The 26,770-nt window shown below is 44.8% G+C and overlaps 2 protein-coding genes across 3 annotated transcripts in view; one reads left to right on the forward strand and one right to left on the reverse strand.

The window, feature by feature from the left end:
- The window catches only part of KIF13A (kinesin family member 13A), an 818,528-nt gene that overhangs the window by 432,142 nt on the left and 359,616 nt on the right, over positions 1–26,770 (reverse strand).
- Positions 1–26,770, forward strand: part of LOC115475582 (thiopurine S-methyltransferase-like) — a 93,971-nt gene that overhangs the window by 32,609 nt on the left and 34,592 nt on the right. For both annotated transcript variants that reach the window (XM_030211424.1, XM_030211434.1), the window contains exons 2-4: positions 5,661–5,789; positions 22,145–22,237; positions 23,184–23,316. In XM_030211424.1, coding sequence (XP_030067284.1) covers positions 5,662–5,789; positions 22,145–22,237; positions 23,184–23,316 — 354 coding nt within the window. In that variant the 5' untranslated portion in view covers position 5,661. The remainder of the gene's footprint in view (positions 1–5,660; positions 5,790–22,144; positions 22,238–23,183; positions 23,317–26,770) is intronic.

A 26,770-nucleotide genomic window follows, 5' to 3' on the forward strand; every position in this document is an offset into this window, starting at 1 on the left:
TCCAGGTACAATCTTAGATTGTGAGCCCACTAGGGACAGAGAAAGTACTTGCATATAATATATGTAAACTGCTTTGGTTTTACCCACACAAAGGCAGTATATTTAATCCATGACCCTGTACCCATGACTGCACGATGGATTTTTTTCGAGCAAGCCTTCAGCATCCAAGGTGATGTCTATGGTATCTATGTGGCCAGGTCTCTCTTGTGGTGCAGCCAGCAGTTGTCTGCCTTACCAGAGGTAGCTTGGTTGGTGTCTGTTGGGCTTTCTGACTGATGCCCTTTATAGCCTGGTGTATCTGTTCCCCCTTGGTAATGGCTGTTGCATTGGCTCATAGCTGTGGCTGCAGAATTGGTCAGCAGATGTGGCCTCCATTTATGTTTGAGTAAGCTAGCCTTTCAATGTCAGTTGTTTTGGAGAAGACTTTTAAGGAACTTGGCAAAGCTCAGCCATAGTGTCTCCCTGAGAACAGGGTCTGATCTTGGCTTTGGAGGCCAGGAGTCAGGAACAAGTCCAAGGATTGGGCTCAGTACCAGCAGAATAGGAAGGCTTCTTCTGGTTCAGCAACTTGCGGCCAGAAAGGATTGACATTTTTAGGCCCTCCTCTGTGGCTGCTTCCAAGAGTTCCCAATAAGGACTCAAGGGTCTCTTCCAGGGAGCTTCAGATGTCATGTCACCATGCCCTGTTCCACCAGGAGTGGGCTCTTACCTCATTCCAGTGGGTCCTAGAGGTGGTCTGTCAGAGGTAGGCCTTGAAATTTGAGGAGCTGGTTTCAGGCCCCCCTCAAGACACGAGTGATTGAGTCCATATTACAACAGTTGCTCCAGTCGGAGCTGTGGAGACTGTTCCAAGCCAGGACCTAGAGAGAGGCTATTATTTCATCTACTTTGTGCTGCCCAAGAAGTTGGGGGAGGGGTTCATTTTGGCATATTCTGAATTTGAAGGGAGTCAATGCCTCGCGTTGGGTACTACATTTTTGGATGGAGACCTTACGATTGGCGGTCTCAGCGGTTAGGCCAGGGTCAAACACAAGTGCTTCCTAAGCTTCTGTGTTCCCTGATGTAATTTTCATTTTCAGATTCTCCCATTTGGGTTGGCAATGGCCCTGAGAACCTTTTCCAAAGTCATGGTGATCATAGGAGCTCACCAGCACAATCAAGATATTGGAATTCAGCCATGCTTGGATGATTGGCTGATCCAGGCAGATTCAATGTGGCAACCTCTTAGGTGGTCCATTGGTTGATCCAGGCAGATTCAAGGTGGCAACCTCTCAGGTGGTCCAGTTGCTCAAGCTTCTTGGTTAGGTAGCAAAGTATGTCAAAAGTCAGCTAGTGCCTTGTCAGAAGCAGTATACAGTACCTTGGGGTGCTTTTCAACACCCAGCATAGCATGATGTTATTTTCAATAATTTTTATTAACATTTTACGAATACAAACATGTGAAGCAGATCAGTGAAGCAGCAAATACAAACAACAACTTGTCCAAAATATGGTGGAGGGCCTGTGATCTGATGGCCCCCACCCAACAGCAAAGGATAAACAGATAATCACCAATGAAACCGCGACCCCCCCCCCCCCCACACACACACACCATAGGGTTTCACAGTATTCCTAATTACAGATTCAAATCATTAAGAATGAGACTACAGGCTCTGGGTGAAAGAGATTTAATATAACGTTCTGAAATGGCCCAGAAACGCTTCTTACGTTTAGCTGTTAAGCAGGCATCTCAAATTTCCATTACCAATAAGGTGTGAAATATACTCTTCCAATACCCCAAAATATAGGTAACTGTTCCATCATCCAGTATTTCAAGATACATTATTTTGCCAATTAGACATGCCTTATACGTAGATCAAGACCTGTTCAAATTTGGTAAGCGGGTCACAATGAGTCGTTTTACCAAAAATGATACCCAGCGGAGAGGAGAGGATTGCTTTCCCCAGTAAGGTCTCCAAGAAACCTAATATTCTACTTTTATACCATTGTACCAGGGAGCACTGCTAAAACGCATGAGACAGTGTATTTTCAGAGGTACCACATTTAGAACATTGAGCAGAAGCAGCACATCCAGCATAAAAAGCTTGCTTCTGAGAAAAATATGCTCTAGGAAGTATACGAAACTGACATTGCCTTTGAAGTGCATTGTGTATCATTGATGGGATTTGTCTTATCACTACAGTCAAATCGGCCCCTCATAGATGCACCCCAAGCTGTGTATTCCATTTAGTTATAATGGAATCATAATTCTTCAATGGAGATAGTGTTTTAAACAGTTTATATGGGGCTGAAAGTGTGCATCTGACCAGAGGGGATAAAAAAGTTGTCCAAGGTAGCAACAATATCCCAAGAACACTGATTTTTCAATAACCTGTTGATATAGTGTGAGACCTGCAGATAAGCAAACAAATCCACATTTTGCACCGCTGGGGTTTGTTGAAGAGAAGCAAATGACCTTAAGTCACACCTCGAAGTCAAACGATTAGCTACTGTTACCAAACCCAGAGAGGCCCTCTGCCGAAATGCTATATGTTCAAGCCCTGAAGAGAAATCCAAATTCCCCACAAGAGGTAAAAAGTTAATGTGGGTAGGATCCTGGTGTAATTGGGATAATAAAATGTACATAGATTTCAAAAGAACATGATGTTTTAGTTCTGCTGCCAGTTTATAAACAGGCTTTTGTTACTTATATATCACTAGTAAAAAAGGCCCATTTCTGACACAAATGAAATGGGCGCTAGCAAGGTTTTCCTCGGAGTGTGTATGTTTGAGAGAGTGTATTTGAGAGTGACTGTGTGTGAGAGAGAGAGTGAATGTGTGTGTGTGAGAGAGAGAGTGAGTCTGGGTGCGAGTGTGTGTGTGAGAATGAGAGTGTGTGCATGTGCGTAAGTGAGACACAGTGTGAGAGAGAGAGAGAGAGAGTGTGTTTCACACAGATACAGTGTGTGCGAGAGAGAGAGAGAGAGTGTGTGTGTGAGACACAGACTCTCTGTGAGACTGAGTGTATGAGACCAAGAGAGTATGTGAGTCACTGTGTGACACATAGAGAGTGAATGTGATACAGTGTGAGACATAGATAAGGCATATTTTCAAAGCACTTAGCCTTCCAAAGTTCCATAGGTTTCTATGGAACTTTGGAAGGCTAAGTGCTTTGAAAATATGCCTCAGAGTGTGTGAGAGACAGTGTGTGAGAGTGAGAGAGAGAAAGGCATTGACTATGAGAGAGAGAGAGTGTGTGTGTAACAGAGATACCTCCCCCTCCCCTCTGGTGTCAGCCCCCCCCCCCCCCTCTCTCTGGTGTCTGAGCGTTACTGTGCAGGATGCTGAGCTCTGGCTATGCTTCAAGGAACTGACCAATCCTATTTAATAGAATGCACTTCCAACATTCTGAAGCCGAGAAACCTCGTGTGGTTGGTCACTTCTGCTTGTGACGAACCCGGAAGTACGTGATGTCAATTCAGGAGATGGATACAGAGAGCAGGAATGCCTCAGCCATGCAGTCAGCTTCAGAATGTTGGAGGTGCGTTTTATTATATAGGTTTTTTTAAATCACTTACCTTAAGTATATTCGGACTGGGGGCTCAAATGCGTCCGACATGCATGTTTCGCCTCCCGGCTGTATCAAGGACCTCCCCCTTATGCCGTTCTAGCGCCAGCTTGACCCATTTATCAAAGGAATAAGAAAATAGGCAGAAGAAAATAATAATGAATTTAGACTGGCGGTATCAAAGCAATATATCATGAAAATGTCTTCTAGAGAAACAATGAGAGAGGTCCAGCCTGGACTTGGATACGGTGATGTGAAAAGAAGTGTTAAAGAGTAAAGAAAGACAACATTAAAGAAAAAGAAAAACATAACGTGAAGGACACAAGAAATGTGCATACCACAATTACTAGTGAGGAGTGTAACGAGGGGTGAAAATCAGACGTGACTGTGAGGCTCATTAATAATAGTAAATCGGACCAAGACAGATTTGGTTTATACAGTTTTGGAATGATTTATTCAGTGCATTTTGTCTAGCAAAAAAGGTGCCGGTACTCAAATGCCAGACCACCCTTCAGGGGTGGAGTGATCATTGAGGGACCCACCCTACAATAGCCAGGACCCCTGCAACCAGTCATAGAATCTATGACAAGGCAGAATTTGTATGTAGAACCTGAGCTCTTTCATTAAAATACGAGAACCATGGGTCAAGTTTAGCAGACAGTGGAAAAGGTGCCGGTACTTAGTACCCCCAAGTACCCCCTCAAAAAAAGCCCTGGATTTATTTATTTGTTACGTTTGTATTCCACATTTTCCCATCTATTTGCAGGCTCAATGTGGCTTACATAGTACTTTAAAGGTGTTCGCCAATTCCAGTATGAATACAGTAATGTTGTGGTAGAATATGGCTGGACAATGTATTGTCATGTTTAGAGAACATCATTTGAAGACTGGACAAGCCACACTTTGATGTTGTGATGTGGCTTATGGACACCACTGTGTGTTAGGAGCGAGTCATAATTCCGAGTAGTAGGGTGCGGGGGTTATATGTCTTTAATGAAGTTTGTGCTCAATGTGCATTTGAAGAAGCAGCACTATACTGATATTTTTGTGGTTATGAGATTTTAATATATTTTGTAATACATAATAAATGTTTGAAAATTATACATAGTTGTGAGAATGCTGTACATGCATATTCATTAGGGATATCCTGAAAACTTGGCCTGTTTGTGGCACTCAAGGCCTGCACTGCACTGAAAGGTTGTATAACTTGTAGCCATATCTGTTTTATTTTGGGCTCATAATAAAAGTGTGTTCAGCCTCAAATCATTAAGATGACTTAGACACAGCCAAGGAAGTCTATAGTTAGCAGGCTTATGACCTCCAGAATTATTCTGGTGCATTGCACAAGAATAGTAGCTGTATTCTGAGTAGGAATGGAATCTGCTTCTTTTCTTGAAATATCCAGGTCCACCTCTAACACACCCACAATGCTGGTCAGTTAGAAAACCATTAACCGACTGGCATCTCTGTGATTGTCCATTAAGACACAGCTGTGGCAGCTAAAGCCAATTCAGTTTATGGCAGGGATCAGATACTCAGTTACCAGGGCCGCCGAGAGGGGGGGGCAGGGGGGACAAAATTCCCTGGGCCCGGGCCTCCAAGGGGGGCCCGGCGCCGCAGTCCCCTCCACCCATCCCCCCTCCGTCCACCACTGGGCCAGGCCCCCCTGAATTCAAATCATAGCACCTCACCTCGCTCCGTGTGAAAGAAGTGCAGCAGCGACAGTCTGCAGATCGCCTCCCTTCGGGCCTCCCCTCCCTTTGTCCCGCCCTCGCGCAAGTTACGTCAGAGGGTGGGACACAGGGCGGGAAGTCCCGAAGGGAGGCAATCTGCAGACTGCCGCTGCTGCGCTTCTTTCACACAGAGAGAGGTCGAGGTGAGGTGCTATGATTTTAGTTCAGGGGGGGTCCGGCCCGGTGGTGGATGGAGGAGAGTGGGTGGAGGGGGTGGGGCCTTGCCACGGGCCCAGCCCAGTCTCTCGGCAGCCCTGTCAGTTACAAGTTCATGCTGTCGATGGACAGAACTATTTTACCTAACCTGATCTAGTACTCTAATTAAAATGAAGAGTTGCAGTTTTTATCTGAGGTATTCACTCAGCTTTTCTGCTTTAAAGGATGGAAGGTTCCACAGCAGAAACAAATACATCTACTGCAATAAAACAAGACAAAGTAGTGGCTAAGGCGGAATGGATAATGAAATGGGAGCAAAAGAATATTTGTTTTCATCAACAGCATGTACACAGGTAAGAGCTTATTATCAGATGCTGGGCCAAGTTATTTTTTCACTTGCTTTCATCTCACAATGTGCACATCACATTACTTTCAAGTTCTTTGATGTCATTGTATACCAGCTATGCTTATATACTCTATAAGCTACATTTATTCAAATTTGCCTCTGGAGGGCAAATAAAACCAAAATCCCAAATAACAGATGCCATAAAAGTAAATATTTTGGAACTTGTTTGAAGGGAGTGAGAGAGAGATTTCCCAAAGCCCAGCAGTATCTTAGGAAATTACACCCTGGGTTCTCGCTTATCATGGTAAGTGCGAGGCAGAACTTGGATTGACCTGTGATAAAAGAGACTGGTCTAAAATGGACAGAGCCTTGGCCAAGTGTTCTGTTACAATTAATATGCAAGAGAACAGTGTAAAAGTCCTCTGTAGATGGTACTTGACTCCAGATAGACTGCACAAATGCTTCCTTAATGTTTTGCCTTATTGTTGTAGGAAATGTGGGGAAGGGGGACTGTGGGGCATATTTGGTGGGATTGTGCTAAAGCACAGGCATAAGGGGCTCCCAGATGTGAGATTATATAATTGGGCCTGCTTACTTAGACATTTTAGAGACTGACCAGCTTATTTTCAAAAGAGATCGCCGCCCATCTTCCGACACAAATCGGGAGATGGGCGTCGATCTCCTGAATCCGGCCAAATCGGCATAATCGAAAGCCGATTTTGGCCGATTTCAACTGCGTTGTGTTGCGGGGCCGGCGAAAGTTCAAAGGGGGCGTGTCAGCATGGTAGCGAAGGTGGGATGGGGGCGTGCATTGAGATGGCCGGCCTCGCCCGATAATGGAAAAAAGAAAGCCGGCCGTCATGAGAATTTGGTCCGCTGTATTTGGACCCTTTTTTTTTCGGGTCCAAGTCCCTAAAAAGGGCCCCAACTGACCAGATGACCTCCCCTGACTCCCTCAGTGGTCACTATCCCCCTCCCACCCTCAAAACACCCGAATGGACACCCGAATGTGGAGTACCACAAGGATCACCCCTCTCACCAACCATTTTCAAGCTAATGATGATCCCCCTGGCGAAACTCCTATCGAACCACAACCTCAACCCATATATTTACGCCAATGATGTAACAATATACATCCCTTTCAAACAAGACATTAAAGAAATCTTCAATGAAATCAACCTAAGTCTACACATCATGAACACCTGGGCAGATGCTTTTCGCTTGAAACTAAATGCAGAAAAAACTCAATGCCTGATACTCACTTCCCAGTACAACACGAATGAATTCACCACTTTAAACACACCAAAACTAAACCTTCCAATCTCAGAAACGTTAAAAATCCTTGGAGTCACTATTGACCGCCACCTAACACTCGAAACTCAGGCAAACAACACAACCAAAAAGATGTTCTACTGCATGTGGAAACTGAAAAGAATAAGACAATTCTTCCCAAGATCCGTCTTTCGCAGCCTGGTGCAATCCCTCGTTCTCAGCCAACTGGATTACTGCAACTCACTATACGCAGGTTGCAAAGAGCAAATACTGAGAAAACTCCAAACAGCCCAGAATACAGCAGCCAGACTCATCTTCGGAAAACCAAAATATGAAAGTGCAAAACCCTTACGAGAGAAGCTACACTGGCTCCCACTTAAGGAACGCATTACTTTTAAAGTATGCACATTAGTCCACAAAATCATTCACGGTGAAGCCCCAGCCTACATGTCTGATTTAATAGACTTACCACCAAGAAACGCCAAAAGATCATCCCGAACTTTCCTCAACCTCCACTTCCCTAATTGCAAGGGCTTGAAATACAAGACACTGCACGCGTCAACCTTTTCCTACATGAGCACGCAGTACTGGAATTCACTGCCACGCAACCTGAAAACGATCTACGAGCAAACCACCTTCCGCAAACTACTGAAGACCCATCTTTTTGAGAAAATTTACGGAAAGAACCAAAACACATAAAGCCGCACTCACTGTTCAATAATGCATCATTACAGCCACTCTGAATTCCCATCCCCTACCTCACCTTCTCATCTCCCGCAAACTCACCACACTCATACCTTACTCACAGAAAATGTATACCAAATGCTTTCCTGTTATTATATACCGCCCCTTTTCGTTTCCCGCTGGTTCCCTCCAATGTATCGCCCCTTTTAGTTTCCCGTTCTTTCCTTCCAATGTCTCAATGATCTTGTCCATTGTTATATTCCTTATTGTTACTATACTTTGTCTCGCATAACACCTCATAATGTAATCCATAACTGAGTTGTAACAACTGTACTTCCAGTTTTCATAACGTATTGTAAGCCACACTGAACCCGCAAAAAGGTGGGAAAATGTGGGATACAAATGCAATAAATAAATAAATAAAAACAACAACTTTAAAAACTTATTTTTCCAGCCTGTATGCCAGCCTCAAATGTCATACCCAGCTCCCTGACAGCAATATGCAGGTCCGTTGAGCAGTTTGTAGTGGGTGCAGTGCATGTCAGGCAGGAGGACCCAGGCCCTTCCCCCCTCTACCTGTTCCACTTATGGTGGTAAATGGGAGCCCTCCAACCCCCCCCAAAACCCACTGTACTCATATATAGGTGCCCCCCTTCAGCCCTTAGGGCTATGGTAATGCTGTAGAGTTGTGGCCAGTGGGTTTTGGGGGGGATTTGGGGGCGCCTCAGCACCCAAGGGAAGGGTGCCCTGCACCTGGAAGCTAATTGTTTTATTTTTTAAATTTTTTAAAAGTGCCCCCTAGGGTGCCCGGTTGGTGTCCTAGGCACTAGAAATGCTGGCTCCTCCCACGCCCAAATACCTTACATTTCGCCAGGTTTGAGATGGCCGACTCCGGTTTCCGTTATGGGCGAAAATCGGAGTTGGCCATCTCATCTAACCCCAGCAAGCGATTTGGCCGGCACCAAGCGTATTTTGAAAATACGCTTCACTCCGTCCCTTTGCGTAGTCAGCCCTGAAGGTGGCCACCCATCGATTTGACTGGTGCCGTTCGTTTATGCCCCTCTGAGTCATCCAATTAGATGATTTATTTATTTATTTATTTATTAGGATTTATTTACCGCCTTTTTGAAGGAATTCACTCAAGGTGGTGTATGGTAAGAATAGATCAAACATGAGCAGGAGGCAATTAGAGTAGTAATTACACCCCCTCTTGCCTTAGAAAGGGAATTCTTCTCTCCTTTATGTTTATATTATCTTCTGCAAGGTCCAGTGGACAGAATTTCTCATTATGTTAAGATTCGTACTCTCATTCAGTGTTCTGCTCCCATATTCATGAAAGCAGGATATATTGTGATTGTATTTAATTGCATTGTTTGTGTAATAGATAACACTGTGTATTAGGACTGCTTTTCCTATAGTTTGCAGTTCTGAGATGGATTCCTTGTGAGCTTTTCCTATTGGCTGTTAGCTCTGAGCTAGGGCCAGCCCTCCTCCCTCTCTGCCCTCCTGTGGGCTGTGTGAGAGAGCTCAGTCTTCATAGTTTGTCTTTGTGATTAGCAGCTGTTCTAAGGGCTGATCCAGTGGTGTGCTAGTAAATATTTAACAACAGGCTCTCTCTCCCCGGTCCCCCTCTGCGCCCCCCCAGTCCCCCTCTGCGCACCCCCCCCCCCAAATTGCAGAGCTGGCTATAGCCGGGGAGGGGGGGGGGGTGGCAATGCATTCCTCCAGGAAAAAAATTTAAATGATCCCAGGTTCCAATCTAATTCATGTTTAATGTGCGATAAAATGCCATAAATGCCGTAAATAAATATAAACTTTTAATGTTGAGCACCTGATTCTCAAAGTGAACATATTCCAAACACTATAATGAAAATAAAATGATTTTTTTTCTACCTTTGTTGTCTGGTGACTGTTTTTCTGATCATGCTGGCCCAGTATCCGATTCTGCTGCAATCTGTCCTCTTAACTCCGTTTCCAGGACTTCCTTTCCTTTCTTCTTCATTTCTGGTCCTCAGCTTCTGCCTATTTTCTTCATCCATGTGCAGTTTTTCTCCTCTCTTCCTTTCCCCTCAACTCATCTCCTTCCTCACTCTTCCCTCCCCTTCATCCATGTCCAGCATTTCTTCTCTCTCCCCTCCTCTCCCCTGCCCTCAATCCACCCATGTCCAGGGACCCTTCTCTCCCCCTGCCCTGCATGCACCCATACCCAGCAACCCTCCTCTCCTATGCCCTCCATGGGCCCCTGGGATCACTCTCTCTGCTATTTACTTCTACTTCCAAAAGCTCAAAGTCAATATTGAGCCTGCAGCAGTTAGCACTTTTTTTTTTTTAAATACTGACCATCTAATATTCAGTCGGGACCTGTTAAGAGTATCTGGCTGGGTCCCAACGTCCCCCCCCCCCCCCCCCCAAGATTCCAATCTCCCTCTCTCCAACACCCAGAAACATGATGAAAACCCCTTCTAATCCCCCCTACCCTCCAAACGTCACAAAAATCCCTTCCAATTCCTCCACCCAACTTCCCCCCCCCCCCCATAAACATAGACAGCACCCTCACTCTCACCCCAAGTATGCTTCGAGTCTACCTGCCTTGTCCTTGTAATTCTTCGGGGCAGGCAGTCTTGCCTGCCTGCTGCCAGCTGACTCTCCCCCGCTGCCGATTCGCGATTCAAAATGGCCGCCGAGACTTCAGCAGAAGTCTCGCGAGGCCGCCTCTGGAAGTCTCGGTGGCCATTTTTAAAGCACGAATTGGCAGCGGGGGAGAGTCAGCTGGCAGCGGGCAGGCAAGACTGCCTGCCCCGAAGAATTAGAAGAACAAGGAGTCGGTGAGGATCCGGAGGGAGGGAGGAGGGAGGGAGGAGAGCCAGAGCCGGCTCGCTATATTTAACAACCAGCTCGCAAGTCGGTAGAAAAATTAACAACCGGCTCTTGCGAGCCGGTGCGAGCCGGCTCCAGCACACCACTGGGCTGATCCCTCCTTAATGTACTGTAATTCCATCAAGATTTTTCACCAGTTCCTGTCATTCCCCATTTATTTTCTCTGAGTTCTCCCCCTTATTTTCCTTGAGTGTTATAGCTTTTCCTCTTAGCTGGGCTGAGGTTCTGGCCACCTCCTTGCCTCTAAGGTGGTTGGATACAGACTCTATAGCAGGAGGCCACAATTCTTTTACAAGCAACTAAATTGTAAGTTGGATTTTCTTGTTAAATTCTGAATACTACAATAAAGAAGATTTGTTAAGAATTGAGAGTCTACTGGTGAAGCTTCTGTTTGCTACTACTACTACTACTATTTAGCATTTCTATAGCACTACAAGGCGTACGCAGCGCTGCACAAACATAGAAGAAAGACAGTCCCTGCTCAAAGAGCTTACAATCTAATAGACAAAAAATAAATAAAGTAATCAAATCAAATCAATTAATGTGAACGGGAAGGAAGAGAGGAGGGTAGGTGGAGGCGAGTGGTTACAAGTGGTTACGAGTCAAAAGCAATGTTAAATAGGTGGGCTTTCAGTCTAGATTTAAAGGTGGCCAAGGATGGGGCAAGACGTAGGGGCTCAGGAAGTTTATTCCAGGCTTAGGGTGCAGCGAGACAGAAGGCGCGAAGTCTGGAGTTGGCAGTAGTGGAGAAGGGAACAGATAAGAAGGATTTATCCATGGAGCGGAGTGCACGGGAAGGGGTGTAGGGAAGGACGAGTGTGGAGAGATACTGGGGAGCAGCAGAGTGAGTACATTTATAGGTTAGTAGAAGAAGTTTGAACAGGATGCGAAAACGGATAGGGAGCCAGTGAAGGGTCTTGAGGAGAGGGGTAGTATGAGTAAAGCGACCCTGGCGGAAGACGAGACGGGCAGCAGAGTTTTGAACCGATTGGAGAAGGGAGAGGTGACTAAGTGGGAGGCCAGCAAGAAGCAGATTGCAGTAGTCTAAACGAGAGGTGACAAGGGTGTGGATGAGGGTTTTGGTAGAGTGCTCGGAAAGGGGCGGATTTTACAGATGTTGTAAAGAAAGAAACGACAGGTCTTGTTTGGGGATGGTTTATGCTGGCTGTTTAAGCTATACTTTGCGTAGAACAGTACATTCAACCTTTGAGTAATGCCTGGTGTCAGTTGTTATCTGCATGGTATGTTAACCCAGCCTATACAGATCTTCTCCCTATAGGGGGTAACTTGGATTTTATTCCGGGTATGACAGATGAGCTCTTTAGATGCTGACTGGACAAGGAGCTTAATATTATTGCACAGGAGTATGGGGGAGTGATGCCCTTCCGGGCCCTTTCGCAGCATCTCGCAGTACGGATCACAAACACCTTTGGGTATATGCAATTAACCCACACGTTTCTTTTTTGAATAGAGGTTCCTTCTCCATGGGGGTGTATGATAAATTTTTCGAAGAAGAAGAACCCAGTAGGATGTCAGTGTTGCATTTATACACGTCCTTATAGGGTATATTGACTTCCAGAAAACACAATGTATTAACTAATAAATGGAATCAGGAACTTGGCACGAGACTGATGTCTGCCGATATTAGTCATGCACTAAAATTCCTCCCTAGGATGGTTTTGTGGGTGACTTGGTGAGAATGCACGTTTTGAATTCTTACTAGAGCCTATTTTTCTCAGGTTCAAGTGTCTTATTCTGGGTGTGTTGTGTCAGCAACATTCTTAAAGTGTGGTAATTCTGAGGGCTCTCTTTTCCATGCTCTGTTGGTATGTCCACAGATTCACCAATTTTGGTCCAAGGTGTTGCCATATTTGAGCAGACTTTTAGATAAATCAATTCCACTTTCCCCCCTTGGTATCTTTTATTTAGGAAAACATCTAATTGTGGGTCTTTGGCTTGGGGAGGTGTTTTTTATTTCATAAAGCATGTGTGGTGAGGCATAGATGTTTAATGCTGCAAGACTAGCCACCAAGTTATTGGCATTGGAGAAATCTATTTCATTCTTTTGATGCTACTGGAAGCCACAGATGTTAGTACAACCGCGAAACGAATGACGAGATTCCTTACCATTTGGGACCTATATCTTCAGAAACTTTCACATTGAGCACAAAGCATGGTTTTGAATGACTAGCCCCATTTTCAGTCACACTTGAGCTTTATTCGTAGGGAAAGGTTTGGGGGTTGAGTTCTGGTTGGCTGTTAGTGGGGGTCACAGGAACACAGACTTCCTATTACATTTTGTTTATATCAGGAGGAGGGGCGTTAATGGGGAACAGATGTACAAGTCCGATGTTTATAATTGATCATTGTATGGATTTGTCTGCTCTTTTGTATTTCAATAAAGTAGATTTGTACTAATTAAAGCCCAGGCATATTGGAGGGTAGTATATTATAAGCTAAAACCTGAATGGGGTGGAGGATCCTTTCCCTCTTTGGAAGACTGATGCTAGAATTGACTAGCTTTGCTTCACCATTGCTTTAATGTGGTGAAAGTAGTTTTGGCTAGGGCTTGGAAAATTGATGGAGTGCCCTCACACCAGGAATGGAGGAATAAACTTGAGTTTTTTTATGATATTATCCAACTACCGCCCTGTTGCAACAATCCCTCTACTAGTCAAGTCTATGGAAAGCTTGGTCAACTATCAGCTCACTGATTATTTGGATACATATTCTATGCTCCATGCCTCCCAATCTGGGTTCCGGTCTCACCACAGTACCGAGACAGCAGTGGCGTACCAAGGGGGGGTGGGGGTGGTCCGCCCCGGGTGCACGCCGCTGGGGGGGGTGCCGCGCGCCGGTCAGCGTCGTTTGTTTCCATGCTACCTCTGCCCCGGAACAGGAAGTAACCTGTTTCGGGGCAGAGGGAGCATGGAAACGAACGACGCTGACCGGCGCGCGGCACCCCCCCAGAGGCGTGCCCCTGGGGGGAGGGGGTTCTTTTGCCGGGGTGGGGGGTGTCCTTTCGCCGGGGGGGGGGGGCGCGCTGCCCCTAGGAACACCACTGCGAGACAGTACTGGTCACTCTCCTTTCCAACTTTAGGAAGGAAATTTCAATTTGGAGAAACATCTTACTTCTACAATTTGATTTGTCCAGCGCATTCGACATGGTAGACCACGACCTCCTTCTTACTTTACTATCTGAATTCGGCATTGGAGGTTATGTCAGAGTGGTTCAGAGAATTTCTCTCTTGTCGATCCTATCAGGTCACAGTCCATTCCTCTACCTCGCCACCTTGGAGACCCCACTGTGCAGTCCCTCAGAGCTCCCCCCTGTCACCAACCCTATTTAATATTATGATGTCTCCACTTGCTACGGCCCTATCCAACCATGGCCTGAACCCGTACATATATGCAGATGACGTAACTATCCACATTCCCTTCCGATCTTCCTTAACTGAAATCTCAGACACAATACGAACTAGTTTTGCCATCCTGACCAGCTGGGCGAACGCTTTCAAATTCAAGCTTAATAAGGAAAAAACCCAATGCATCATTCTCTCCTCCCCATTCAATAAATCCCTTCCAGGCTCGATTACTGCGCCGGACTACTCCATCACCATTGCAGATAATTTGAAGCTATTTGGTGTCATTCTGGATTCCCACCTGTCCCTCGACCTTCATCTATCACAAAGAGAATGTTCCTCTCCATGGGGTCAATGAAACATATCAAGCAGTTCCTTCCGTTTGACCTATTCCGGACTCTAATCCACTCTCTAGTATTGAGCCATTTTGACTACTGCAATGGGATTTACACTGGATGCAAAGATAGTAGTGGGTCAGATGCAAGTAGGATGAGAACATCCAAAGGGGAGGGGGGAGCTGAGGAGAGCAAAATGACCTGTGAAGTCATCTCACAAGATGCGCTCTGAGCATATCTTGTTTATAGTTAGAGCTTGAGAATATATGAAGTCATTTCTTATCAACTGATAAGGGCCAAGAGCTCTGGTGAGAAAGCTGGGGGTCCATTGGAATCAATAGGGCCAAAATGGTATAAAAGGGGGAGTCTGAAGGGTATTAGATCAGAAGACTTCAGAAGACTCCAGAGGGCTGTAGTCATGTCGTGAAGTGCTGTTCCATCATGTAAATGCCTGATCTGCCTGTACGATCGTTGGGTAAGATACTGATGCTAATAAACTATATTACTATATCTACTGACTACTGGGTTTCTCTCTAATTGGGGAGCCTGCTGCTGCTCTATGTAAAACTGTCATGAGCAGACACAAGGTTGGGGTAATTAACTATTTGGAGGGAACATGCAATCCTTTTCAAGATAGTAGAAAGCCCATGGCTTCCACTGCCCAACAGAGGTGGCAGACCTAATAAATTAACAAAAATACACTCATACCATAACAGCACTAACTCCCAGGACTGAAAGAGCAATAACCTTATATATGAAAAGGCAGTACTGTAAATATTATACCTCACCCTAAAACAGCAATGCTCTACCTAGTTAAGAAAACAAAACAAACAGGACTACACAGACCCTACATGACAGCTGAATACTGCTCCTTGGTCACACATGCAGAACACAGACAGATCCTCAACAAATAAGAAACAAGGGACCACAGATCAATAATAAAGATATGATGACAAAAAATGAACTGGAAACCTCAAGGTCAGACTCTGCACACAGCACTAATAGAGAAATAGAAACTTAAATGCAAAAGAGACATTTCCAAAAGCTAACATATTCCAATTAATAAATAGAAAATATTTTTTCTACCTATGTTGTCTGAGCATTTTATTTTTCTATTTGCTTTAGTCCCAGTATCTCTTGTCTGCTTTTCTCTGTTTTTTTCCTGTCTTTTCAGGCTCTCCTGTCCATTTCCTCTCCATGTCCACTGTCCATCATTTCTCCGAGTCCCTATCCATCCTGTCTGCATCTCCCCTGTATCTCTATCCCTTTCTCCGTGTTCAGCATTTGTCCTTTGTGTCCCTATCCTCCTCTAAATTCAGCATCTCCCTACCATGCCTTATTTTGCATTCCCCCTCCCTGTGTCCCTAATCCTCCCCCTGTGATCAGCATTGCCCCTGTGTCCCTATCCCCCCTATGATCAGCATTGCCCCTTATATTCCTATCTTTCACCCCTGTGATCAGCATTGCTCCTGTATCCCTATCCCCTCCACTCCCAGTGATCAGCATTACCCTGGTGGTGTAGTGGTCTCTGCAGCTGCGGGGGCTGGAAAGAATCCCACTCTTTCCTGCCCACTGCCGCTACTCTGTCTTGGGCTCTCTTCAGTTTTCTCTTCTATGCTGCGGGCATTCCGCCATGTTTTCCCAAAATGGCTGCTGAGACTGCCGCCGGAAGCCTCAGCAGCCATTTTTAAAATATGGCGGGGCCATCCGAGGCACAGAAAAGTGGAGAGGTTAGGGCTCATCAGCTTGGAAAAAAGTTGGCTGAGAGGGGATATGATTGAGGTCTATAAAATCCTGAGTGGTGTAGAACAGTTAGAAGTGAATTGATTTTTCACTCTTTCAAAAAGTACAAAGACTAGGAGACACTCAATGAAATTACATGGAAATACTTTTGAAACAAATAGGAGGAATATTTTTTCACTCAAAGAATAATTAAGCTCTGGAACTCACTACTAGAGGATGTAGTAACAGCGGTTAGCGTATCTGGGTTTTAAAAAGGTTTGGACAAGTTCCTGGAGGAAAAGTCCATAGACTGTTATTGAGAGGGACATGGGGGAAGCCACTGTTTGCCCTGGGATTGGTAGCATGGAATGTTGCTACTAATTGGGTTTCTGCCATGTACTTGTGACCTGAATTGGCCACTATTGGAAGCAGGATACTGGGTTAGATGGTCCATCGGTCTGACCTAGTATGACTATTCTTATGTTCTTATTAGGAAAGGGATAGAAAATAGGACAAAGAATACTACAGTGCCTCTGTATCGCTCTATGGCACGACCTCACCTTGAGTATTGTATGCACTTCTGGTTGCTATATCTCAAAAAAGATACAGCAGAATTAGAAAAGGTTCAAAGAAGGGTGACCAAAATGATTAAGGGTATGAAACTCCTCTCATATGTGGAAAGGCTTAAGAGGTTAGGGCTCTTCAGCTTGCAAAAGAGACAGCTGAGGAGGGATATGATAGAGATCTACAAAATCCTGAGAGATATAGAGCAGGTAAACATGAATTGATTGTTTATTCTTTCAAAAAGTACTAAGACTAGGGGACACTCAATGAAATTACAAGGTAATACTTTTAAAATGAATAGGAGGAAATATTTTCCCACTCCATGAATAATTAGCCTCTGGAACTCATTACCAGAGGATGTGGTAACAGCAGTTAATGTATCTGGGTTTAAAAAAGGTTTGGATAAGTTCCTGGAGGAAAAGTCCATAGTCTGCTATTGAGATAGAAATGGGGAAGGCCACTGCTGTCCCTGGGATTGTTATCATGGAATCTCGCTACTATTTGAGATTCTGCCAGGTATTTGTGACCTGGATTGGCCATTGCTGGAAGCAGGATACAGGGCCAGATGGAACATCAGTCTGCCCCAGTATGGCTATTCTTATGTTCTTATGCTGTAATTACTAGGGTTCATGATAAACTATCCAAAGGCCGACATCAGCCCATCCCAGCAATTGGAATTCATAAGAGCCCTTCTAGACACAACTCGAACTAAGGACTTTCTCACTGTCAATTAAATAGAGGCTTTCAGCCGTATCAACTTGGCAAATGTTGAGGTTGCTAGCCACATAGCCCCCACTGTGGACATCATACTAGCCGCCTTATTTTCGAAAGAGAAAGACGCCCATATTTCAACCCAAATCGGGAGATGGGCGTCTTTCTCCCGTGGGCGCCCAAATCGGTATAATCGAAAGCCGATTTTGGGTGTCGTCAACTGCAATCTTTCGCGGAAACGGCCAAAGTTGATGGGGGCGTGTCAGAGGCATGGTGAAGACGGGACTGGGGCGTGTTTATCAGCCGAGGAGAGATGGGCGTCCTTGGCCGATAATCGAAAAAAGAAAGGCATTTTTAGCGCGAATTTGGGTCACTTTTTTGGACCCTTTTTTTTCACGAACAAGTCCCAAAAAAGTGCCCTAAATGACCAGATGACCACCGAAGGGAATCGGGGATGACCACCCCTGACTCCCCCGGTGGTCACTAACCCCCTCCCACCCAAAAACAACTTAAAAAACTTTTTTTTTCCAGCCTGTATGCCAGCCTCAAATGTCATACCCAGCTCCATCACAGCAGTATGCAGGTCCCTGGAGCAGTTGTTAGTGGGTGCAGTGGACTTCAGCCAGGTGGACCCAGGCCCATCCCCCCCTACCTGTTACACTTGTGGTGGTAAATGGGAGTCCTCCAAACCGCCCCCAAAACCCACTGTACCCACATCTAGGTGCCCCCTTCAGCCATAAGTGCTATGGTAATGATGTAGAGTTGTGGGCAGTGGGTTTTGGGGGGGATTTGGGGGGCTCAGCACCCAAGGGAAGGGAGCTATGGACTTCAGAGGTAGTTAACGTTTTTTTAATTGTTACAAGTGCTCCCTAGGGTGCCCGGTTGGTATCCTGGCATGTGAGGGGGACCAGGTCACTAGGAATCCTGGCCCCTCCCACGACCCAATGCCTTGGATTTGGTCGTTTTTGAGCTGGATGCCTTCAGTTTCCATTTTCGTTGAAAAACGAAACCACCCAGCTCAAATCCGCACAAATCCGATGCATTTGGCTGGCACAAACCGTATTAGCGGAAAAAAGATAGACGCCCATTTTTTCCGAAAATACGGTTTATCCCGCCCCTTCACGCACCCGTTCTCGGAGATAGACGCCCATGGAGATGGGCGTTCGCGTTCGATTATGCCCCTCCATGTCATGCCTCAGTTCAACCCTGTCTTCACTGTGGTCTCAAGCCAAGAGGAACATTCACGATATCATCACTCATTCAGGAGCTCTCTGTCTTGGTGTCTAATTCAAAGCAATTTGGACAAGGAATTCTTCAACACTATAGACACTGATGACAGATGCTTTCAGTCAAGGGTGGATCTCATATAGATGGGCTCCACACCCAGGGTCAGTGGTCTGTTCAGGAGAGGCAACTCCACAACCTCCTAGAGATAAGAGTTATTTGGAACAGTCTAAAGGCCTTCAGAGACAGAGAACCAAATCATTCTGATCCACACAGACAACCAGGTTGCGATTTTCTATGTAGGAAGGCACGGATTCTTACCATCATTGGTGGTCTGTCTCCCACAGGATAGTGCTCAGAGCCACTTACCTGGCAAAGATAAACAACTGTCTGGTGGACACATGAGTTGTCCTTAAATATGGGCGCTACCTGTAATATCATCTAAGAGTGGGGCACCCTTTTGGTGGATGATTTTGCCACCACTTGCATCAACAAGATTCCTCAGTTTTGCTCCAGACTAGGGTCATAAGGCAAGACTGATCTTGGATGCCCATATCCTTGATTGGGGGATGGGCCTTCAGTTTGTGTATCTTCCAAAACCTCTTATAGTGAAAACTCTCCTGAAACTCAAGCAGGAACAGAGGATTCTCATTGTGCCATACTGGCACCAGTAGATATGGTTCACTCTACTTCTGGAGCTGTCCTCCAAAGATTGATAGAGACTGGAGTACTTTCCAACCCTCAGAACGAGGGGTCCGTTTTAGAGCCTAATCTCCCATCTTTGGCCCTCATGGCTTGGATGTTGTGAGGTTAGAAGTGAACATTTTGAACCTACTAGAAGGTGCAACTCAGGTCATTCTTGCATCCAGAAGAGTTTTCAATAAGAAGTCATAAGATTTTCCATCTGGTATGAGAGCAAGGCCCTAAACCCTTTCTCCTGTCCTACACAAAAACTGCTTGATTACATTCTACACCTCTCTGAGACAGGCCTCAAGGACAAATCTGTAAGGATTCACATCTTAGTACAGTTGGAGCTTATCATCACTTAGTAAAGCAGGAGTGGGCAACCTGCGGCCCGCCACTGAATTTCATGCGGCCTGCAAGCATAAGTATCAGAATGGGAGAAACCGCAGGTGCCATGGCACCCCCACATTTTCTTTTCCTGCTTCCCTCACCAGCGAGGTGTTTTAATTCCTTACTTCCTTCCTCCTGGATGGCGAATCTACAATCACCATAAGAGGCATTGTGTGGCTGGCTAGTGCAGGACCTTGAGCATCTGCACATAGATAGATGCATAGATGCTCAAGGCGCTGTGCTGACCAACCACGCAATTCCTCTTATGCCAATTATAGATTTGCCACCCCTGGGGGAGAGGTAGAAGGAAGGAGAGAGATGTTGGAGATTGAGGGGGTGTGACATGAGGAAGGAGAGAAATGCTAGACCCTGTGGGGGGAGGGGAGGAGAAAGATGTGGCCTGCTTGGGATAGTACTGACATTCATATATCCCTCTGTATATAAAGGTTGCCCACTCCTGGTGTAGAGGGTAAACTCATCTCTGCTCGGCCTTTAGTTTTTCACTTCATGAGGAGCTTGCTTTTACTAAAATCTCCTATCAAACCTCCCACAGTGTCATGGAATCTCGATGTTGTCCTCACTCGGCTGACGAAAACTCCTTAAGAGCCACTTGATACCTGTCACCTGAAGTACCTGACCTGGAAGGTCTTGTTTTTCATGACCATCACTGGAATTGATGACCATCACTGGAGCATACTGACAGAGTGTCAGTATGCTCCGGGCTTAGTTTCAAAACAATAGAGTGGTTTGTGCACACATCCTAAATTTCTTCCTAAGGTAGTGTCAGAATTCCATCTTTACCAGTCAGTTGTTCAGCCAACATTTTTCCCGAAGCCACATGCTCATCAAGGTGAGAACACACTGCACAATCTGGACTGCAAGAGAGCCTTGGCCTTCTAACTTGAACAGACTAAAGCCCATGGAAATCCACTCCATTTCTTGTTTCTTTTGACCCTAACAGGATGGGGACTGCCATCAGTAAACATACTTTTTCCAATTGTCTTGCAAACTGCATCTCCTTTTCTTATGCCCAAGCTGAGCTGACTCTAGAGGGTCACCTCAAAGCTCACAATGTCAAAATCATGGCTCTGTTGGTAGTGCACCTGAGGTCAGCCTTCATAGAGGAGATCTGCAGAGCTTCAACATTCGTCTTGATTTCATACATTTACCCTTTCACTTTCTGGAAGAAGACTCCCGACACGACAGCCAGTTTGGTTAGAATTTATTGGGGGGGGGGTCTAGAATCCAACTCTACCCCCCCCCCCCCCAGGCCCCATTTGTTTTGTTTTTTTGTTGTTTTTTTGCAGGCTGTCATGAAGGTTTGCTTATCATATTAGGCCGTGCCTGTTCCAAACCTTTTTTCCTGTTTTATTTAAGACAACCTGGTAGCTAGGGATTCCCACCAAGAAAACAAAATCACTCAACTATAGCAAGTGTTTTCTGAGGAGAGCAGGATTGATAGTCTTACTGATCCACCCACTACCCTTGGAGTTGAATTCTATCAGTTATCGAACTAGACTCACCTGGTCCCGCATGAAGATTGCAGGAAAGAAGGCACATGTGCTTGGTACATAAGAACATAAGACTAGCCATACTGGGTCAGACCAATGGTCCGTCTAGCCCAGTATCCTGTTTTCCAAACAGTGGCCAAGCCAGGTCATAAGTACCTGGCAGAAACCCATATTACAAATCCCAGGGCAAGCAGTTGCTTCCCATGTCTGCCTCAATGGTAGACCATTTCCAAAGGCTTTGAGAGAGAACGCTGGTGAGTGCTTACCACAGGAGGCTCCGTTAGATGACGCCACTCACCAGTTACAGTATCCATCAAATGAAGGAAAATTCTGGAATGAAAGGGCATAGGATGAAGTTAAGAAGAGTCTTTCATTGAAAGGGTGGTGGATGTGTAGAATGGCCTCCCAATGGAGGTCGTGGAGACAGACTGTGTCAGAATTTAAGAAAGCGTGGGACAGACATGTGGGATCCTTTAGGAAAAGGAGGAGTTAGTGGTTACTGTGGAAGGGCAGACTGGATGGGCCATTTAACCCTTATCTGCCATCATGTTTCTGTTTCTATCTTGCTGTCCTTGGAGACCATCTACTACAAGTGAGTGTCTTTGTTTTCTGTGAAATGAGGGAATATAAATGAGGCAAGAAAATCTAAGTGAATACAAAACAAGATCCAGTGTTATCAGGGCAGAGATGACATGTGCCAATGCATAGTGCTGGCTAACTTTGCCCAAGAGTTGCATTGCTGTTTTCATCTTGTGTTTTAAAAAGCAAACCAAGCACAGATGAACCAGTTTTTTCTGTTTTTGGTTATGCAAAATACGGCATGTATACAGTATAAATTGCCTCACTAGGGAGAATACATTTTTTGCATGTCATTCTAGTTGCAGCTATTGCGGTAGATTTCATTCAGAAACTAATGTTGAGCCACCACCCTACAGGGTTAAAGACCAAAGGCATACATTCATATTGTCCTTTGTATAATATTTGATTATGAAGGTAAAATACATTTAGCTGCTTACTTTTCTGCAGGTTATTAGAAAATTACGTGGATCTTCTCCTAAACAACAGGACCAATCTCAGGATATTTTTCCCTCTTTGTGGAAAAGCAGTTGACATGAAATGGTAAATAAATTTTTCTTTTTACTGGATTTTCCATGTTACATAATAATTGTGTTAAAGGAAGCATAGTTTATAAATAAGGGCCCTTTTTACTTAGCTGCGCTGTAGGCACACTAATGTTTTTTAGCACATGCTAAAAATTAGCATGGCTAAAGCTAGAGACACCCATGGGTAACTCTAGCGAAATGACAGTAATCTAGGCCCCCAGGCAGTAAAGGTCATTGGGCCCCCCCTGGCCGCTGCCCACACCCCTTCCCCTGCTGTGCTGCCACCACCCTCCCTGTCGCAGCTGCCACACACTACAGTCCCCTGAGCTTCAGTTAGCCCATCCCAGTCCTACCTTGAAAGGCCCTGGAGGTGGCCTCTTCAGAGGCAGGAAAGAACCTCACTCTTTCCTTTCCACTACCGCTATTCTGCCCGGCGCCTCCGTGTTTTCAGAATGAGTGCCGAGACTTCCCACGGTAGTCTCGCAGGTCTCAACAGTCTTGTGAGACTACTACAGGGAATCTCAGCATCTGTTTTTAAAACATGGCAGCACCGGGCAGAATGGCAGCAGTGAGCAGCAAAGAGTGTTGTTTTTTCCTGCCCCCGCAGAGGCCACTAGACCTCCAGGGCCCTTCAAGGTGGGACCTGAGAGGTCCCACTGAGGATTGGGGGGGCTGTAGTGTGTTGCGGCGGCGGGAGGAGAGCCTCTGGGTCCCCTGGAGTCTCTGGGCCCTCGGGCACTGCCTGGCTACCTGAGTGGTCAGTCTGCCCCTGGATGGAGGGCAATTTTCAGATAGCCAGTGAACATAGATAAAAGATTCTTAAAATTGTCCCCTAAATTCAGTCCTTAGGTCTTGCCTGTATAACGTGTGCTTCAAATATATTTTATATGCACGGTAAATCCACATTTTGTAGACGGAAGAATATCAAACACCAAACACTGGTTTCCTTTCATGTTTTCCAGGTTAGCGGACATGGGACACAGCATTACTGGGGTGGACGTAAGCGAAATTGGGCTGAAGGATTTCTTCACTGAGCAAAATATTTCTTACGTTGAAGAACAAGTATCAGACATCCCTGGGGCCAAAGTATTTAAGGTTTGATTCTTGATTAAGTCTTACAGAACAAAAGCTTTTCTGACATTAAGTTGATGAACCTACACAACACAAGTCTTTTTGGCAGAAGTTAAGAAAGATGAAATGGTTATTTGTAGAGCTAGGTTCATTCTATTATGGGGTAATCTTTTTACAGGCATCAATAAAAGTTTCCAAAAAAAGTGCAGATCTGTTCACTAAACATGTAAGAAACAGTCCCTCTTATAATTGAATCAAGACAGACAAACAGGACAAATAAGGGATTGGGAAATGTACTTATTGTGGGAATGATAAAACGGACATGGGTAATGAAAAAGTAAATAGGAGTTAAAAGCAACCTCAAAAAGGTGGGCTTTTAGCCTAGATTTGAAGATAGCCAGAGATAGAGCTTGACGTCCTGACTCAGGCATTCAAGGCGTATGGTGCAGCAAGATTAAAAGGTATAGAGTCTGAAGTTGGCAGTGGAGGAAAAGGTACAGATAAAAAGAGATTTACCCGTTGAATGGAGTTCCCAGGGAGGAGTGTAGGGGGAGATAAGAGTGGAGAAGTACTGAGGAACTGCAGGATGAATGCATTTGTAAGTCAGTAAGAGGAATTTGAACTGTGTGTGGAAATGGACAGGAAGCCAATGAAGTGATGTGAGAAGAGGGCTAATATGAGTGTAGTGACAACACTGGTGGAATATAAGTCATGCAGAAGAATTTTGAACATATTGAAAGGAAGAACTCCTAGGGAATAGCTTATTCAAAAATAGTTGAGAACGCCAATGCATATAGGGCCTTATTCTATAAAGGTTATACGCCCACATTTACACTCCTAAAATTTATGCTCCTGAATTTATGAGCATAATTTATGATCCTAATTTAGGAGCATAAATTTTATGAGAATAAGGCCCATATTGTGCAAAAATATGTGTTTTGAGCTGTGTTGCCTATTTTGTACATGTGTATAGCTCCACAGAATTTTACAATAACCATTTTCCTTGCATATAACCTGCCTTACACATACATGCTCAGATTTTTACACTAAAATTCTGAGCGCTGGGAGAGCAGTTCTTTCGTGGTGCTGTCAGATGTTGCCCACCTGAGTGCTTTATGAATCCTACTGTCTTTGAAAACACTTGTTTCAGGTGAGCAACGTTGCTATTTCTCCAATTGCAGAAGATCTGAGGAAATTTAGTTCAACTCAATGCCCCTCTGTTAGCCATACTCATAAAATGTGAACCTTCCTCAGGGCTGAACAGCACAAAAGTCAAAATAACATCTGTGCAAAAAAACAAAAGGATACCCCTTGTCTCTTCAAGACTTCACACAAAGGATTCAAATGTTTAAAAAAAATCAATCAAATGAGAACAGAGCCCTGAGGGACCTCAGATTGTACTGGAACCTGTTATAGTTCCTGTTACCCATCAAACATATAAACGGCGAGTGACCGTACTCACTCGCAAATGCGCAGTAGAGACTTCCCTCTCTGCCCCGCCCCCGCTTCAATACGTGAAGATGGGGGCGGGACAGAGAGGGAAGTCTCTACTGGCATGCTGTAGACGTGGGAACCGCTCCCCCTCCCCCGGAGTCGCCGCCGCCCCTCCATCTGGCTCGAGCACTGTGAACTTACATCACCACGCAGCAGCAGGCACATCAGCAAAGCTGCCGTCGGGCTTCCTTCTCTGCCTTTGTCCCGCCCTCGCCGACGTTACGTCACACGAGGGCGGGACACAGCCAGAGAAGGAAGCCCGCCCCGATGGCAGCTTTGCTGATGTGCCTGCTGCTGCGTGCTGATGTAAGTTTACAGTGCTGCTCGGGCTGGGTGGAGGGGCGGCGGCGACTCCGGGGGGGGGGGGGGGGGCTCGGAACCCCCCCCCATTCCAAAAGTAGCCCGTTTTCACGGGCTCAACAGCTAGTACTTATTATAAATAATCTGAAAGATACAAGGTAAACTGTTGCCAGATAGTTGAAGCTACCTCCGTTGTGAAATGATCAATGGTTTCAAATATTGATGAAATATCTATCTTATAAGTTTGGAACAACAAATTCCACCATTCCTGATATGTGACCTGGTTCAGGGATTTCCAATGTAAAAAAAATTACCTTCAAAGCCAATGAAAGCATGGTGTTAAAAACCGCACGTTCATTAGGCTTTAAACTGTTTTATAAACAGCGGTCTTTAAGTATCACACATTTAAAAGACAGCAAACCCGAAAGGTGGAAAACATCTGTCAACAGCGACCAAATGTCTTTCCAGTAGCTTTGAAGACACGCACTTAAGTTTGCCTTGCATGTGGAAAAATGGTCTCCCCTTGTATCTTATTTTCAAAAATGTACCACGCTGTGCTTAATATCACTAGCTGCTGTTCTTTTACTGAATATGACATGTGCATTTTTTTTTCTCTTCCTTTCTTTTTTTTCTTCTATTGCCTTAAACACTGTGTATAATCTTTGTTGCACAGTGGTTTGTAATGTATTGAAAACAATAAAAATATTAAACAATAAAAAAAAAGAAATATCTAACAACACCATCAAATAAGCCATGTACACATTATTCTTTCAGACCACAATCGATCAATGAATGGTGTTTCTACCTCATGACCAGCACGTGCTCCTCAATAAATTCTTGAAACTGAACACTATACATTCAATCAGCTTTCCCAATAAAGGCAAATTGGAGAAGGGATGATAAAAAGCAGGAATCAATGAATCCAGATCAGCCTTCTTAATTGCATGGTACACAATTGTCTATTTCCATGCAGTTGGCAAAAGCACATTAGTAAGGAATAAATTTATAATCTGCTGTAGACTAAAGGAGAATCATAGCCTTGACTAGTCCTGTAGGACAAGGGTCCATTACAAACATTGTTGCATTCAGTGAATGAAATATTTGATAGGAGGAAAGTCAGTCTATAAACTTGGATATGTAGAGACATCATCCTGCTCTGTCTACATAACAGTTCCTAAGGAGGACTGAATGACTTCAACCTTATCTAGAAAATATTGAGAATGCCTCAGACTGCAAGGACAGGTGTTTTTGTAAGAAAGATTTCTCTTAATATGAAAGAGTTTATGGGGATCGATTCAGTGAAATCTCTAATTTATGTGCATAAAATGAACACTTTAGAGTGGGGTGGGCAACCTGCGGCCCGTGGGCCATATGCAGCCACCTTTGAATTTTTTTTAATAGTTTTTTTATTAAACCAAAGTAATCAATCACATTAGTAACAAAAGCTCCAATAAAGTAAACCAATGAAAAAACACAATGTAAATTACAGTATTCCACAAACAACTTGTAGTAGGCTTACAGTATATGCACCAATAAAAAGTCTAAACTGATAACACCCTCTCAACTCCCCCTCCCCCCAGTCCTAAAAATTCCAACATAAATGCATTCATCTGAGGGAATTATGCAAAATGTGGGCTCGGGCATAAGAATTAGGAGCCTGCTGCGAGCAGTCGGGGAGAGCAAG

The sequence above is a fragment of the Microcaecilia unicolor genome, chromosome 1 (assembly GCF_901765095.1).
Source record: "Microcaecilia unicolor chromosome 1, aMicUni1.1, whole genome shotgun sequence".
NCBI classification, from domain to species: Eukaryota; Metazoa; Chordata; class Amphibia; order Gymnophiona; family Siphonopidae; genus Microcaecilia; species Microcaecilia unicolor.